Genomic DNA, 15,777 nt, shown 5'->3' on the forward strand with positions numbered 1-15,777 from the left:
CTTGGCTCTGAACATTTTCCCTATTGCCCCATACTTGGAATTCTCTCCTTCCTCATCTCTGCCTCCTGACTTCTTTCAAGATCCAACTAAAATCTCACCATTTACTGAAATCCTCTCCTGATCTCCCTTAATCCTCATGCCTTTCCTCTGTTCCAGTTTTTCCTGTAAATGGTTTGTTTGTATATGGTTGTTAATATGTCGACTCCCCCATCAGACTGTGAGCTCTTGGTGCACAGGAGCTATTCTTTGCCTTTCCCTGTATCCCCTGTGCTTAGCACAGTGCTCAGCATATAGTAGGCATTTCATTGTTTATTGACTCTGAGTAGGGATGTCCACCTGGCATCTCCCACCCTTGCCACATGAACAACCCTTCTCATCATTTTTCCTTCATTCTCTTCCTATCGTTCATTTCCTTGTGACAACTTTTGCTCCTTTTCTTCTTTGGAGTTTCTTGTCATTTGTATGTTTCAGCCTCTTCACACCTATCATGTACCTTTCATTGCCTTCTGTGTAATGTTCATTTTTAATTTTTCAGAGATTGATGTATTCCGTGTCTATATGTATATATGTACACATATATATATACACACACATACACACATACATGTACATGTACATATATATATATATATATATATATATATATATACCTGTAGAATACCAGAATTTTTTTTAAAAAGGATCTTTATTAGGGAAACTAGGTGGCAGAGTGGATAAAGCACCAGCCCTAGATTCAGGAAGACCAGAGTGCAAATCTGGCTTCAAACACTTGACACTTTCTAGCTGTGTGACCCTGGGCAAGTCACTTAGCCCTCATTGCCCCACCAAAAAATAGAGGGGGATCTTTATTTCTAGGTTTATGGTCATTAAATAAGTTTTGCAATTAATTTCCTGAAGGCAATCCAGATCTGTACCCAGTGGATCTTAAATGGAGATTAATTGAGTGATTTGTAGAATGTAAAATTATTTTCATACTATGGATTTGAAAACTGAGGCACAAAAAATAGACCAGATGAGTGAGCTTGATGTGAGTAGAGGGATCCCTTGTGACTTTCTGACCCTCTGATTTCATGAGCTCTATTTCTGCTCATCAAATGACCCTGCTTTTCTTATTTTTTTCTTTCAGAGGAAACGACTTTTGAAGCAGGAGTGAAAGTGCAGATTCACAGTCAGTCTGAGCCACCCTTCGTCCAGGAGCTAGGCTTTGGTGTGGCACCAGGATTCCAGACATTTGTGGCTACACAGGAGCAGAGGGTAAGTCTTTGGTTCACTAGTGTACCCGGTCGATGGTTCTGGGCCTATTGGTGATTCTGAGCCTAGTGGAAAGAGAGCCAGACTTGGAGTCGGGAAACCTGGGTGGCAGTCTCAACCCAGTCATTAGCAGGCCTCTGCGTCTTTAGACAAATCGTGTAATCTCTCTGAGCTTTAGCATCTTCATTTGTAAAATGCTTGTATTGGACTGAGTGATGTTTAACATCCCTTATAGAGCTATTAGAAAAAAAATTTAAGTAAAATGTGTTGGCCACATTGTTGTTGTTTTCCCCTTCTCAGTTAGACTACAAGTTGAAGAGAGAAAAGGAAAAAGACCTGAGTTAGGAGAAACTCCTTTCCCCTGCTATGGGAAAAAATGGAGAGCCAACCTCTGCCACGTGGCTCTGAGTAGATTCAGGCTTCCCCCACTAGGCCAGGTCCACTATGCCAACTCCCGAAAGTGGAGTGCGGTGAAATTGGTTTGTTTCCTCTTTAATTCACCAGCTATTTATTTTCTTTTGAGAATGTTTCCTTCTGTTCTTAGGGATGCGCTCATTCTGAGCTTTCTGGAACCCTTTGTAAAGAAGCCAGTTGCTAAGATGTTGCTAAGGGAGAACGGCTAATCAAAGCTGATAGGAGCTCCAGTTATAATATGGAAATATAAGTTAACCAGCCAGGTCTTGGCCTGACCAGAAGAAGGAAAGATGTTATACTCTCCTAGAGAGTAAAGCATATGAATTCCTTCTTCTGATTGGAGAATACTCTCCTGGAAGGAAGAATGGGACAATACCTCCTTTTGACTGGAGAAAAAGAGACATAGGAGCTTTGCCCTTTCTTGGTGAAGAGGCCATAGGCAGCTTCCTCATGGGGAAAAGAAAGGAAGAAAAGTCTTAGATTAGAAAGTGAAAACTAGAAAGATGGGAAAGCTACATTTTCTTTCCTATCCTTGATTATTTGTTTTGTCTAATAGCTAAGAGATCAAGAGAATAGGAAAGGGCAGGCTATTTATTGGTCAATGGGCTTTTGACACAGAGTAGGCCTGGATAATTGGGAAGGAATTCATTGTGATAGAAAGAGGACCTGAATGGCAATCAGGAAACCTAGATACTACTCCTGGTGGAGTCCCTAGTTCTAACTGTATGATCTCAGATAGGTCATTGCTATGGACCTTAGATATTGTGTAAGCTGCCTCCCACATCAGACATTCTCTGAACCTACATTGGTAAGAGAAAATTCTGGCAAATTTGTGCAGATTCATAAAAAAGCCAAGGTTTTCTCTTAAGTGAAGGTCAGGGATAAAAGAAAGGGGGAAAAATCCCTAGGAATGCTGAGAGAGTTTTTTGTTTCTTTTGTTCTGTTTTTTAAAATTTGCTTTGAAGTATCTTTTAGTATATAATTGGATTGAAGTTGCTTGAGTTTTACTATTTATTGGATAGATAGATGATAGATAGATTAGTCAATAATCAATAGTCAGTTGGCATTTATTAAGTGCCTGCTATATGCCAGGCACTGAGCTAAATGCTGGAGATACAAATATGAACAAAAAGGTAGGCCCTGCCCTCGAAGAGCTTAAAACCTAGTGAGGTGAGACAATACACAAAAGAAAGCTGAAAAGGTGGGGGGGTTGCAGGAGCACAGTGGAAAAACTAAAGAAGTCCAAAATGAGTGCAGTTAGGTGGGAAATTAGATGTCTAAGGTGATGTCAGTCTACTTCTATCTCCTTAAATAGAGGAGTTTGTGGCTCTGTTCTCCAATCAAAGGGGCAGAAGGCATTGACGGGGCATGAGTAACCAAAGCTGATTGGATCTTTCAAGATGATGAGATTTCCCAGTGATGAGTTCCACTGAGGGCATAGTGAAAGAGCAAAGAATTCCAAAATTACGTTAGATAAGGTTAGGAAGTAGACCTGTGATTTTTTTATTTGGGCAGGGCAGTGAGGGTTAAGTGACTTGCCCAGGGTCACGCAGCTAATAAGTGTAAAGTGTCTGAGGCCAGATTTGAATTCAGGTCCTCCTGAAACCAGAACCAGTGCTGTATCCACTGAGCCGCCTAGCTACCCCCTAGACCTGTGATTTGAATGGTACAATGGTATAAAAAGCAAGCACCCTCCCCTTTCCACCAGTACATGTTGGCACTCTTTTGACAACTTATAGTATTCAAGAGTTGCCTAGAACACTGAGAGATGAAGTGACTTGTTCAGAATCACACAGTTGGTATATGTCAAAGGCATGGCTTGAATTAGGTCTTCCTAGTCTCAAAGTCCAATCTTGGCCACCATATCTCACTGCCTTCCATGTATACTTACACATATGTATCCAAATGCATATATAGTCATGTACACATATGTGTGTATATATGTATCTCTCTATATAAACATTTCTATTCATGCAGACCTATGATTTCATCAGTATAAGGAGCTCCTCTCTACCAATAAAATCAGCCACTATTCTGCAACATGTCATATGAGAGAGTTTTCCTGGGGTGCAGAGACATCAAAACAGAGGATCATATGACCAGTGTGTGTCGTAGGCAGTATTTGTTGGATTAAACAGAACTGAACATTGATTGTAGCCATTGTAGCCATGGCAACCTTACCATTCTCCATTAGGAACAGAATTTTGGGCTGACCTTCAGGGACTTCCTACCCTATCCCTAGCTCAAATAAAAGAGGATTCAGGGATGATACCTCCTAGAGTCATAGAAAAAGCACTGGATGTCTTCCCCCCAGTATGGGAAGTTTTACTGAAAACTAAAGGAAATAGGGACTGAAAAATATTGATGACTCTTGTCCTAAGACCATAGGTTATAGAGGTAATCTGTGTCAGTGGATGGAGTTTGTCCATGGGGAGTTGTCCACCAGGATGAAAGTAAAAGTGCTGACCTTAAAAGAAATTAATATTATTAGCTAATAATAATATTAGCTGATATTAATAATAATTAGCTAATAATAACTGTATTAAGTACTAAAACAATAACTTTGTTCTAATGATAGCAGCTGGCATTTATGTAGGCTTTAGGATTTACGGAGCTCTTTACAAACATCCTCTCATCATCTCTGAATGCCACATCATCATCTCATTTCTTTAGAATGAAGCCCCAGCTCTTAAAGGAGCCCGCAGTAGCATCTACAGCATTCACCATACAAGGCTGTGACTTGATTCATCACACATGAAGGTCACTTACAAAGAAGGGTTTGCTAGTAAATGTTTAAATATCAGCTTTCTGAAAACCCAGGGCATACTTTGAGGTTTCATCTGCATTATTTCTATTTTCTCCTTCACTTTCTGAAGTCCAGACAATTCACACAACACTACCTCATGCCTTGATTTGTAGAGTTTGCCAATTTGGGAGGTGCAGGCACTCACTGAAAATTTAAACAATTGGCTCTTGTGAGCCAATACAAGCTGGTTCCAGTGTACCCCTGCCAAACCACACACAAATGAAATGAACAATGAATAGGCATGCTATTTATTACTCCCTTGCTACTTGAAATTGGGTTCCCTGAGGAAAGGGACTGGATAAGATCATAAATAGAGAGTTAGAGTGGCTTTCAGAGAGGGCCTGGTTCAACTCCTTCCTTTTTCAGGTGAGGAAACTGAGGCCCCCAAAACCCAAGTGACTTATCGCTCCTTCAAATCTCAGCTAAAACTCCATCTTCCACAAGAAGTCTTTCCCAATCTCCCTTAATGCTACATCTTTATTATCTCCAATTTATCCTGAATATGTATATGTGTTGTTTGTATATAGTTGTTTGCCCACCCCCACCCCCCATTACACTATGAGCTCCTTGACCACAGAGACTGTTTTTTTCCTAGGCTTTAGTATACTGCCTGGTACACAGCAAGTGCTTAATAAATGTTTTGTGACTTGACTTGATGTGACAGAGCCTAGGTCCTTGAGTCCAAATTCAGCACTCATAGTATGCCAATGCACTTCAGGTACCCTTTTATCCCTCTCACCCCCAGTAGAGTACATAGCAGATAGTCAATATTTAATAAATGTTCGCTGATTTCAGTTCAGTTCAATTGTAACAGCACTCAACCCTGCCATGTGAGATCAACTGAAAGAACTAAGGATGCTTGCCCTGAGAGCAGAAGCTGAGATGGGGGAGGTGGGGCATATGATGGCGATCTACAGATATCTGAAGGCTGGCCATCTAAAAGAGGAATTAGACAAACTTTCTATAACTCCATAGGACAGAATTGGGACAAAATATTGTGCAAGTTTGTGATGCAAATGATTTTTGTTTTGCAGTCATTTCGGTCACATGCAACTTTTCATGACCCCATTTGGGGTTTTCTTGGCAGAAATACCCGAATGGGGAGCAGCTAGATGGCGCAGTGGATAGAGCACCAGCCCTGGATTCAGGAGGACCTGGGTTCAAATCTGGCCTCAGACACTTGATACTTACTAGCTGTGTGACCCTTGGCAGGTCACTTAACCCCAATTGTCTCACAAAAACCCCCCCAAAAACAAAACAAAACAAAATACCCGAATGATTTGCCATTTACTTCTCCAACTCATTTAACAGATGAGGAAACTGAGGCAAACAGGGTGAAGTGACTTGCCCAGGGTCACACAGATAGTAAATGTCTGAGGCTGGATTTGAACTCATGAAGATGAGTCTTCCTGACTCCAAGCCGGGCACTATGCATTAGGGCCCGCTTCTATTTGGTTGCAACAACTATTTGTTGCAACTTCTATTTGTCCAACAATTATTAAATACCTGCAAAGTTTCAGGTACTGTGTTCTCAGAGAAAGATATAGAAATTTGAAATGCCACAGTTCTTGCCTTCAGGTAGATTCCATTTTAATAGCTGGTATCCATATGTGTGTGTGTTTATACATACACATACATACACACATATATACATACACATATATAATAGTTATATTAACCTTTTTATAAAAGAAAATCTTTTAAAAAATAGTTGATATGGGGCAGCTAGGTGGCGCAGTGGATAAAGCACCGGCCCTGGAGTCAGGAGTACCTGAGTTCAAATCCAGTCTCAGACACTTAACACTTACTAGCTGTGTGACCCTGGGCAAGTCACTTAACCCCCATTGCCTCACTAAAAAAAAAAAGTGCATCAAAAATAGTTGATTTATGGCATGTACACATATGTTTGGATGGAAGTTGCAGAGAGGTAGATTTAGGCTCCCCATAAGAAAAAACCTTTCCAGAATTGTCCAAAATGGGCTGCTTGAGGAGGTTCTTGTGTTCTTAAAAAGTGGAGGGTAACAACAAGAGGCTGGATGACCTCTTGTTGGAGATTGTCTATAGAGGATTATTATTCTGTAGGATTAGACTAGATGCTATTCGAAGACCCTTCAAAGTGACAGTCTATGGCTCATAGAGGACTCTGGGAGCCTTTTCTTTGGGGGTGCCCTGGACCTGTTTCTTCCAAAGATGCACTTAGCATATGGACTATTGCCAGTAAACCTCAAGAGACAAGAAACAAGTGCTCTGTTTTGTCTGCCCCCTCCTCCATTATACCTAGCAACATTGATTGAGAGTTTGGGAAGGGATACAATCCAGCTAATCCATGAGCCTCTATTCTCCATCCCATCCCCTTTCTCTCTGTGCCCTAGGCCATGCCACTTCCTAGTCCAACACCCTACCAATGGGTGTCTTCAAACTGACACTAGATAGCCAGGTAGCAGGGATATAGATAGGATTGTTACTCAAGTATGGATTGTACTGCATGGTCTCCCTTCCAGCTGTAAGATTCTCTGCTTCTGTGATTTCAAGAAAAACAGGTAGCTTGAAATTTTCCTCTTTGCTACTCGCTTTGTCTGTGTTATCCAGTGAGACCTAACAGAGGGGAGAGAGGAGGCGATAGGCATTGACATTCATTTTTTCCTGGCACCCTTTTGAATGTTGAGTACTAGATCAGCCATGGGGAAAGAATGTTAACAGAGATAAAAGAGTTGGACTCTGCCTTTGGGGAACTTTATGCCTAGCAGGCGGGGGATCTGAACACACACCTTATGAGGATCTTATAACAATCAGAAAGCAAGATAAGATCAGAGCCAAAATATTGTATGTGGCACAAATTCTACTCAGTTACATTTGTCCAACAGTTATTTAGAACCTGCTAAATTTTAAGCATTATATTGTCAGGAAGGGATATAAGCTTTAAATTACATAGTTCTTGTCCTCAAAGAGGCTACATCCTAATAGCTGGTATATGGGATGTACACAAATGTTTGGTACCAGGCTAGTTGGTGGGCTGTTTGGTTGGTTGTTGTCCTTCATTCTCAAACAAAACCAAAATGACATCACTATGTTGGAGTCAAGTTGCGGTATGTCTGACTATGGCTGATCAGACTCAGAAGGCTCTACCATAGGTCAGGCACAAATACTCTATGTAAACACTTAGGATGGAGATGTCTCTAAATTTGCACATCTCACATTTCTTTTGAGCTACTGCAATTTTGCTTTTCTCCTAGAGCACAGAACCTTCTTTGATGTAGGCAACCCATGTTGGGCAGTCCTGTTCCAGTGTCTCCTATGTCATGCAATCAATTCCAAAGTTCTTTATAGAGACCTTGAGAATGTCCTTGTGTTGCTTCTTCTGACACCTTCCTTCTTTGAGTCCTCCATAAAAAAGTCTTTTAGGCAGGCATACATTTGGCATTTGAACAACATGGTCAAACCCATCAGAGTTGCACTCTCTGCAGTAGAGTTTGAACGCTTGGCAGTTTAGCTCGAGAAAGGATCTTAGTGTCTGCTGCCTTATCCCTCCATGTGATCTTCATAATCTTCCTAAGACAATTCAAAGGGAAGTGATTCCATTTCCTGGCATGGCACTGGTGCTCTGTCCATGTTTCACAGGTATATAACAATGAGGTCAGCACAACGGATCTGTCAACTTTCAGGTCAGTAGACAGTCTAATACATCTTCCCTCCCACACTTCAGAACTTCCCAAACACTGAGCTGGCTCTGACAATACGTGCATCAACTTCATTATCAGTGTGTACATCCCTGTATGAGGGAGCCAAGGGAGAGATACAGGCAAAGAGCTATAAGAAAATTTGAGGAGACAGATTACTTTTTTTTTTAGTGAGGCAATTGGGGTTGTGACTTGCCAAGGATCACACAGCTAGTAAGTGTTAAGTGTCTGAGGCCGGATTTGAACTCAGGTACTCCTGACTCCAGGGCCGGTGCTCTATCCACTGCGCCACCTAGCTGACAGATTACTTTTAATTGATGGAGAGGATCACAGGAGGAGTTGCCACCTGAGTTGGGCCTTGAAGTTTGATGAGGAGAGGAAATGGTACTGGAATTGCAATCAGACCAACTCTGCTACTTACTGTGTGGCCTTGGATTAAGTCATTTAACTTTTCTGAGTGTCAGTTTCTTCAGCCTTAAAATGAGAGAGATGGGGGCAGCTAAGTGGAGCAGTGGATAGAGCTCCAGCCCTGGATTCAGGAGGGCCTGAGTTTAGGTCTGGCCTCAGACACTTGACAGTTGCTAGCTATGTGACCCTGGGCAAGTCGCTTAACCCCAATTGCCTCACCAAAAAAAAACCCACCATAAAATGAGAGAGATGCACTAGATAACTCCTGTGGGCCCCTTCCATTCTAGAGCTATCATCTATGACCAGGCGGAGATTTAGAGGTAATACATTCCATGTATGAGGAAATTGTGCCCAAATACCCGGCTGTGGGAGAGAATAGCAAACACATTGTCCTCTTTGACAGGAGTTTGGAGTGCCTGTAAGAGAATCTCATGAAAGTAGACTGGGAATGCAGGGTAGAAACAGGTTGTAAAGCACCTTTAATGAAAGACTAAGGAATTTTGTATTATTTTCCTAGAGGCAAAAGGGAGCAACTGAAGGTTTTTGAGTGAGGGAATAACTGACATATTCTTATTCATAAATTACATTGGCAGAAGGGGGATGGATGGATTGGAGGAGAACCTGGAGATGAAGAGTCCTTTTAGGAGACTATTTTCACAGTCCAGAAAAGTGGAGTGAATGAAATACAGGAGGGAAAATTCCTAGAATGGGTGAACTTTGAGCAGGTTTTTTACAGAAGGGCAAGGGAAGGGAACAAGAATTTATTGAGTACCTACTATGTATCAGGAACTATTCTAAGTGTTTTACAAGGGACAGAGACAAGCTTTCCTTCCCAAGATGGAAACTAGATCTCAGGTATTTCCTGGAAAGGGAGAGAACATCAGTGTCTTTCTTTTTCAACCCTAAGCCCAAGGAAATGAAGTATGATCCACAAAGAATTCTTAAAGCAGATCAATTCTGCTTTCTAAAGAAGATACAGAGGCAACTTCTGTATGGGCTTTGTTCCTTGAATGCAGTAAGAGGGAAGATTCTCAGAGCCACACAGATCTCTACGGACTGGGGGAAGGGATGTTTTTTCAAGGACACAGGCAGCATCTGGCAATCTGTTTTGTTGCCATCTAGTGCCCTAACAGCTGTCCGGGGAGGGGAGAGGGCCTCCCTGTACAGACGGAAAAGCACAGAGGAATAGGGAGTCAGGATGCTGTGAAGGTAAACAGTGACAAAGAAGCCTGTGAATACTCACCAACAATGAAGACTCCCAGCTCTAGAGATAGTGACTGGGGTCAACGGACTTCCACATGCAGCTTAAGGACTGGCCCAGAGGTCCAATAATGAAGTAGATAAAGTCCATTAGATTATAAATTCCTTGAGAACAGGGGCTCTTTTGCCTCTTTTTGTATTCCCATTACTTAGCACAGTACCTGGCACATAGTAGGTGCTTAATATATGTTGATTGATTGATTGGTTGTGTAAGCCCTTCATCTCCATCTAGACATTGGTGACATCACCTCTCCAGCAGCCAAAACCCTCACAACTCTCCCTCCCCATCATCAAAACTTGCCATCAGATCCTTCATTTACATAAGATGTGGATAACTAAAACAGCTTCAAGTGAAGCCCCCTCTCAGGGACACTTACATTTGAGAGATGTTCCCAACCTTTGTTGGTCACTCTGCCCCTTGACTTTTGGGAAACCTTCTTTTAACTTCTATTAAGCCAGCCAATAAGTCAACAAGCATTTATTTACTAAGTGCTTACTGTGTGCTAGGCACTGTCCTGGGGATAGTCGATATGAAAAGAAATACATTCTAGAGCAATAGTGTCAAATTCAAATCAAAATCAGACCACTAAACTATACCTAAGGATGCCTGCAGATGAATATTGACTTATAAAACAGAAAAAAGCTTATGGAGGGGAGGAGAAGAGGGGGAAGGAGCTGGGGAGTAATATATATATAGTAACATTATTTTTTTCTATTTCATTTTAATTTGTTTTGTTAAATATTTTCCAATTACATTTCAGTCTGATTTGGGCTACACTGGGGAGTGTTGTTGACCAACGCCCATAAGAAGTAATCAAGAGATTAGCTAATTTCATTAGAAATAATATTGTTGGGGCAGCTAGGTGGTGCAGTAGATAGAGCACCAGCCCTGGATTCAGGAGAACCTGAGTTCAAATTCGACCTCAGACACTTGACACTTACCAGCTGTCCAGCTGTGTGACCATGGGCAAGTCACTTAACCCCAATTGCCTCACCAAAAAAAAAGAAAGAAAGAAAAGAAAAGAAATAATATTGCTGGTGATGGTGTTTTAACAAATATTCCTCATACTCTTTTTGTTTGTTTGTTTTTGGTTTGGTTTTTGGTTTGGTTTTGGGGGGGGGCAGTGACTTGGCCAGGGTCACATAGCTAGTAAGTGTCAAGTGTCTGAAGTAGAATTTGAACTCAGGTCCTCCTGAATCCAGGGCCGGTGCTTTCTCCACTATGCCACCTAGCTGCCCCTCCTCATACTCTCTTGACACAAGATTCTCATATCTCCTAGGGGTCTATGTGCCCTAGGTTTGAGAGCCCCAGGAATAGTAGAAAGACTGCTAGAGTTTGAGTCAGGAGAAACTTGGGTTTGAATCCCACCCCTAACCTTGGATGGTCTGAACTTCAGTGTTCAGTGTAGACTCATAAAGCTGCTGTGAAGATCAAAGAAGATGACATATGAAAAGTGCATTTCAAACCTTATAGTTCTGTGTATTAGGGCATGCCCAGAGCTTCCCTGGCTGATTCTGGATGACCACATACATTCCCTCAGCACTTGGACACCTTGGGAATGGTAAAGCCCGGGTATGCTTCCAATCAGTCATACGTGATTCAGTGTCAAAGGAAACATATCCTAGAAAGGGAGGGAATGGAGGAGAAAGCCATTTGACCTACAGACCACCTTAGTTATGAATGCATATCAGTGTCTGGGGATTCTCTCCCAGAACAGAACATATGTCCTGGGAACACACATAGCCAAGTAGAGGAAGAACATGCTCCCTCTCTGCACCCATCAGGGAACAAACACTTCCATCCTGAAAGACAGAATTAAACAGATACCAAATTAGATTCATTTTGAATTTATCAGCAGACTCACAGTGATGCCTGACCTTTGTGGAATAAGGAATCTTCTCATTTTCTTTTTGATTTACTAAAACCACTCTTCTCGCCCCACCCCATCTACCCTTTCCTGTGCTATAGACCATAGACTGATTATCTAAATGTAAGTTCTTTTAAAAAGTCCCTTAAGGCACCCACTAGCTTCACACTAGGGTGCCTCCTTCTCACAAGAAGGAAATGAAGAGCCTTTGTCCAAAAAAAAAAGTCCCTTAAAATTAATTTTACTTTGAGGAGACTTGGGTATTGGGAAGTCTCACTTTATTAACTTCATTCATTCATTCATTCATTCGTTCATTCATTCATTCATTCATTCTGACATGAACCTGCACACACATACTTTCATACTTGCTCTAGGTCCACTCATTTGTTCCCCTTTCATTTCCTGAGCACTTTCTTTTTCTGCATAGAAACTACTGGGGTCTCAGAACTGTACCAGTAAGATTTTGCACATATGTCAAGATTTTGTCATCATAATACCCAAATTACCATTCTTCTTCTGTGGAAATTGGCCCTTGGACCTAGGGTCAAACCATCTCCATGCCTAACTACACAAGCAAGAAGACCTGTCCTTCCCTCCCTCACCTTCCAGTCTATTCTCCTCTTACACCCACAACTCTCACACATTCAATCTAAACAGAGGTCTATACTTATATTCCCTGCACACCCACTCCCTAGTATTACATGTACTTTGCTCTGCTTTGTTCATATTCAATACTTAATTCCCTCTTAGCCTCTCTTCTCCTTCTTCCTCTTCTGCTTCTGCTTCTTCTCTTCTTCTGTTTCTGTTTTTGCTTCTGCTTCTCCTCCTTCTCCTTCTTCTCCTCCTCCTCCTCCTTCTCCCTCTCTTCCTCCTCTTTTTATTCCTCTTCTTCTTCCACCTCCTTTTCCTCTTTTTGCTTCTTGCTCTCCTCTTCCTGCTCCTTCTCTCCCTCCTCCTCCTCCTCCTCTTCTCCCCATCTATCTCTCCATCCTCCCTCTGTCCCCTCTCTCAACCCTATCTCCATGTGTACCTTGCTTCATCTTTCCATCTGTGCCTGCCTCTCTCTCTCTCTCTCTCTCTCTCTCTCTCTCTCTCTCTCTCTCTCTCTCTCTCTCTCTCTCTCACACACACACACACACACACACACACACACACACTGAATGTCTACTTTAGACACATAACAACCACCACTCTATGCTCCCTCACAAACATAACCAGGACCCAGATATGGCTCTACAACAGTTACCAGAAACAAAAGAATATCATGAGGTTCTTTTATAGCCCAGAATTAACAGTCATGTTGATGCTATATCTTCCCCTTACATCTGTCTGACTACCACCTAGTGTTCTCAATTCTGACACATTCAGTTGTTAAAACTTCACTAAGCATGTGCTGTGGGTATGGCACAAAGCTGGGAACTGTGGGTGATACAAATATAAAAAGGAAAGAATCCTTGCTTTCAAGGACCTTACAGTCTACTAATCTGCTACTTAATTCCTACTTCCTTGGGCATAGATTGATGGCCTGTCATCTCAAGTAGTTGACTCTCACAATATATTTCTAGAATAAATTGAATGAATGAGGATCCATATGGAAGAGGTCAAGCAGTTGGACAGTGAAGCTTGGATGTGGGATAGGTTAATCAATCATCAAGCATTTATTAAGCACCTGCTATGTGCTGGACTCTGGGCATTCAAAGATTAGAGAAAGTCAAGGAATTAGCCAGTTGTGCTAAGTTATAGAATAGTCTAATCAATCAATAAGCATTTAAGGATCAGCTATGTGGCACAGTGGATAAAGCACCGGCCCTGGATTCAGGAGAATTTGAGTTCAAATCTGGCCTCAGACCCTTCCTCGATACTTACTAGCTGTGTGTTCCTGGGCAAGTCACTTAACCCTCATTGCCCCGCAAAAAAAAAAATTAATAAGCATTTAATGATACATCAGGCACTTCTATGGAGTGGGGATACAAAACCAAAAAATTAAAATTAATTAGTCCCTGTTCTTAAGGAACTTATATCCTAGTGGGCAGTTGGTTATTGCTGTGGCTCTGAGCTCAATCATCTTTGTTAACTGCATTGCAAACTTTAGAAAGGGTCTCCATCTCCCTGCTTGGAGCCATTTGCAACAAAGATCCCCAAACGGGATTTTTTTTGGTGGGGGGGAAGGGCAATGAGGGTTAAGTGATTTGCCCAGGGTCACACAGCTAGTAAGTGTCAAGTGCCTGAGGTCAGATGTGAACTCAGGTCCTCCTGACTCCAGGACCAGTGCTTTATCCACTGTGCCACCTAGCTGCCCCCCCCCAAACAGGATTATCATTATAAATTTCACAACTCTCAGATTCTGCTTCTTCACCTTGGTTCTCCTACCCAAGCTGTTTACTGAGAATTCCAGGGCACAAGCACCTCACATACTTAGCATTCTGTGGCTCTCAGCCACCCACCTGCCAGCTTGGGGCTGGAGACGAAAGCATATTCCAATGCATCAGCCGTGGTTTCTGCCAGATAGGAAGCTGGCATTTTCTAGCCCAGTTGCCTAGGTCTTTGTCCCTGGAAAAGACTGACCACATTTCTTTGAGTCAGAAGAAATCAAAGCATGGTTCAGAAGCAAAGAATACATTCCCAGCTGCCGCATCAGGCAGATACCATCTGCTTTAGACAGCTCCTTTCAGGCTTCCAAACACAACTTCCTAGGCCCCTTCCAATGAGAATTTATCAGCCTAGCACCCTGATCCAGTCTTCTCAATATCTATGTATAATGTGGCTGCATTAGAAGTGTAGGTTTGCCACATTAATAAAAAGACAGCAAGAAAGGAAATTGATTACACAAGCCATCAGAACCTTTGTGAAAACTTAGCCAATGTCTAGACTACATAAACATGTTCCACTGGAACACAGGGGAGGTCCCAGAATGCCAAGCTGGCTGCTGTGACAGTATCCCATTGGGATTAATGGGGTACATGGTTTCCCATAAATAGACTACACACAAGATTCAATTGACCATTTAACAGTATACCTTTACTGCCACCCAGCCTGTACAATAGTAATGTCTTCAGGTCCCCAGACATTCTTGCTGCTAGATAAAATTTTCACCCATTTTTTTCTAGTCTCAAATATTTTTTTCTCAATAGATATTCTCCTGAAACATGTATTCAATAAATATTTATTGAGAAACTAACATACAGCAAGTAAGGATTTTTGCTAGGGTTTGTGAGAGATACAAAGATGAGAAAAGCATGCCCTTCATCACATGTCACTCAAACCTTTTGCTGACTTCCCAGTGCCCAGGGAAGAGAATCCAAACTTCTTAGCCTGGTATAACAGGACATTCCCAGTCAAGTCACACCCCCACCTCTCCATCTCCCACCTCAACCTCCCATTATTTCCCATCATGCACCCTCTGAGCCAGCCAGACAAGTGTACTGACTCCACGTACTAGAATGCCTTAGCCCAGGAGTTCTTTGCAGGGTTTTCTGGTATCTACAAGCTGCTAATGCCATCCCCTATAAAATTACCTCTCACATATTCTGTGTTCATCCTATATCTACTGGTTTCTATTTGTTATCTCACCCATTTGAATGTAAGCTCCTGGAGTTCAGAGACTGTTTTTTCTTTTTCTTAACATTACCAGTGCTTAACACAGTGTTTGGCATATAATAAATTATTGATAAATGCTTGTTGATTGACTAGATTGAATCAAATTGAAATGAAATTAATAAAATCAAAACAGACCATGGCCATGTGACAGAGATTCCTATATTCCCACCTTTGCTGACTCTCCTGCTTGGAATGCCTTCCTGCTTCTCTCTCTCTCTCTCTCTCTCTCTCTCTCTCTCTCTCTCTCTCTCTCTCTCTCTCTCTCTCTCTCTCTCCCTCTCCCTCTCCCTCTCCCTCTCCCTCTCCCTCTCCCTCTCCCTCTCCCTCTCCCTCTCCCTCTCTCTCTCCCTTCCTCCCTCCCTCCCCTCTCTCTCTCTTTCTCTTTCCCCCTCGCTCCCTCTCTCTCTTTCTCTTTCCCCCTCTCTCCCCCCCCCTCTCTCTTTCTGTGTGTGTGTTTGTGTCCTATCAATCTTTTAAGGTCCAACTTAAGTGCTGT

General features: G+C 42.1%; 1 protein-coding gene across 1 annotated transcript in view; it reads left to right on the top strand.

Annotated features, from left to right (window-relative positions):
- Nucleotides 1-15,777, top strand: part of ASIC2 (acid sensing ion channel subunit 2) — a 354,556-nt gene that overhangs the window by 255,808 nt on the left and 82,971 nt on the right. Inside the window, exon 3 of the mRNA XM_043963140.1 lies at nt 1,127-1,254. Coding sequence (XP_043819075.1) covers nt 1,127-1,254 — 128 coding nt within the window. The remainder of the gene's footprint in view (nt 1-1,126; nt 1,255-15,777) is intronic.

The sequence above is a fragment of the Dromiciops gliroides genome, chromosome 4 (genome assembly GCF_019393635.1).
Source record: "Dromiciops gliroides isolate mDroGli1 chromosome 4, mDroGli1.pri, whole genome shotgun sequence".
Lineage (NCBI taxonomy): Eukaryota > Metazoa > Chordata > Mammalia > Microbiotheria > Microbiotheriidae > Dromiciops > Dromiciops gliroides.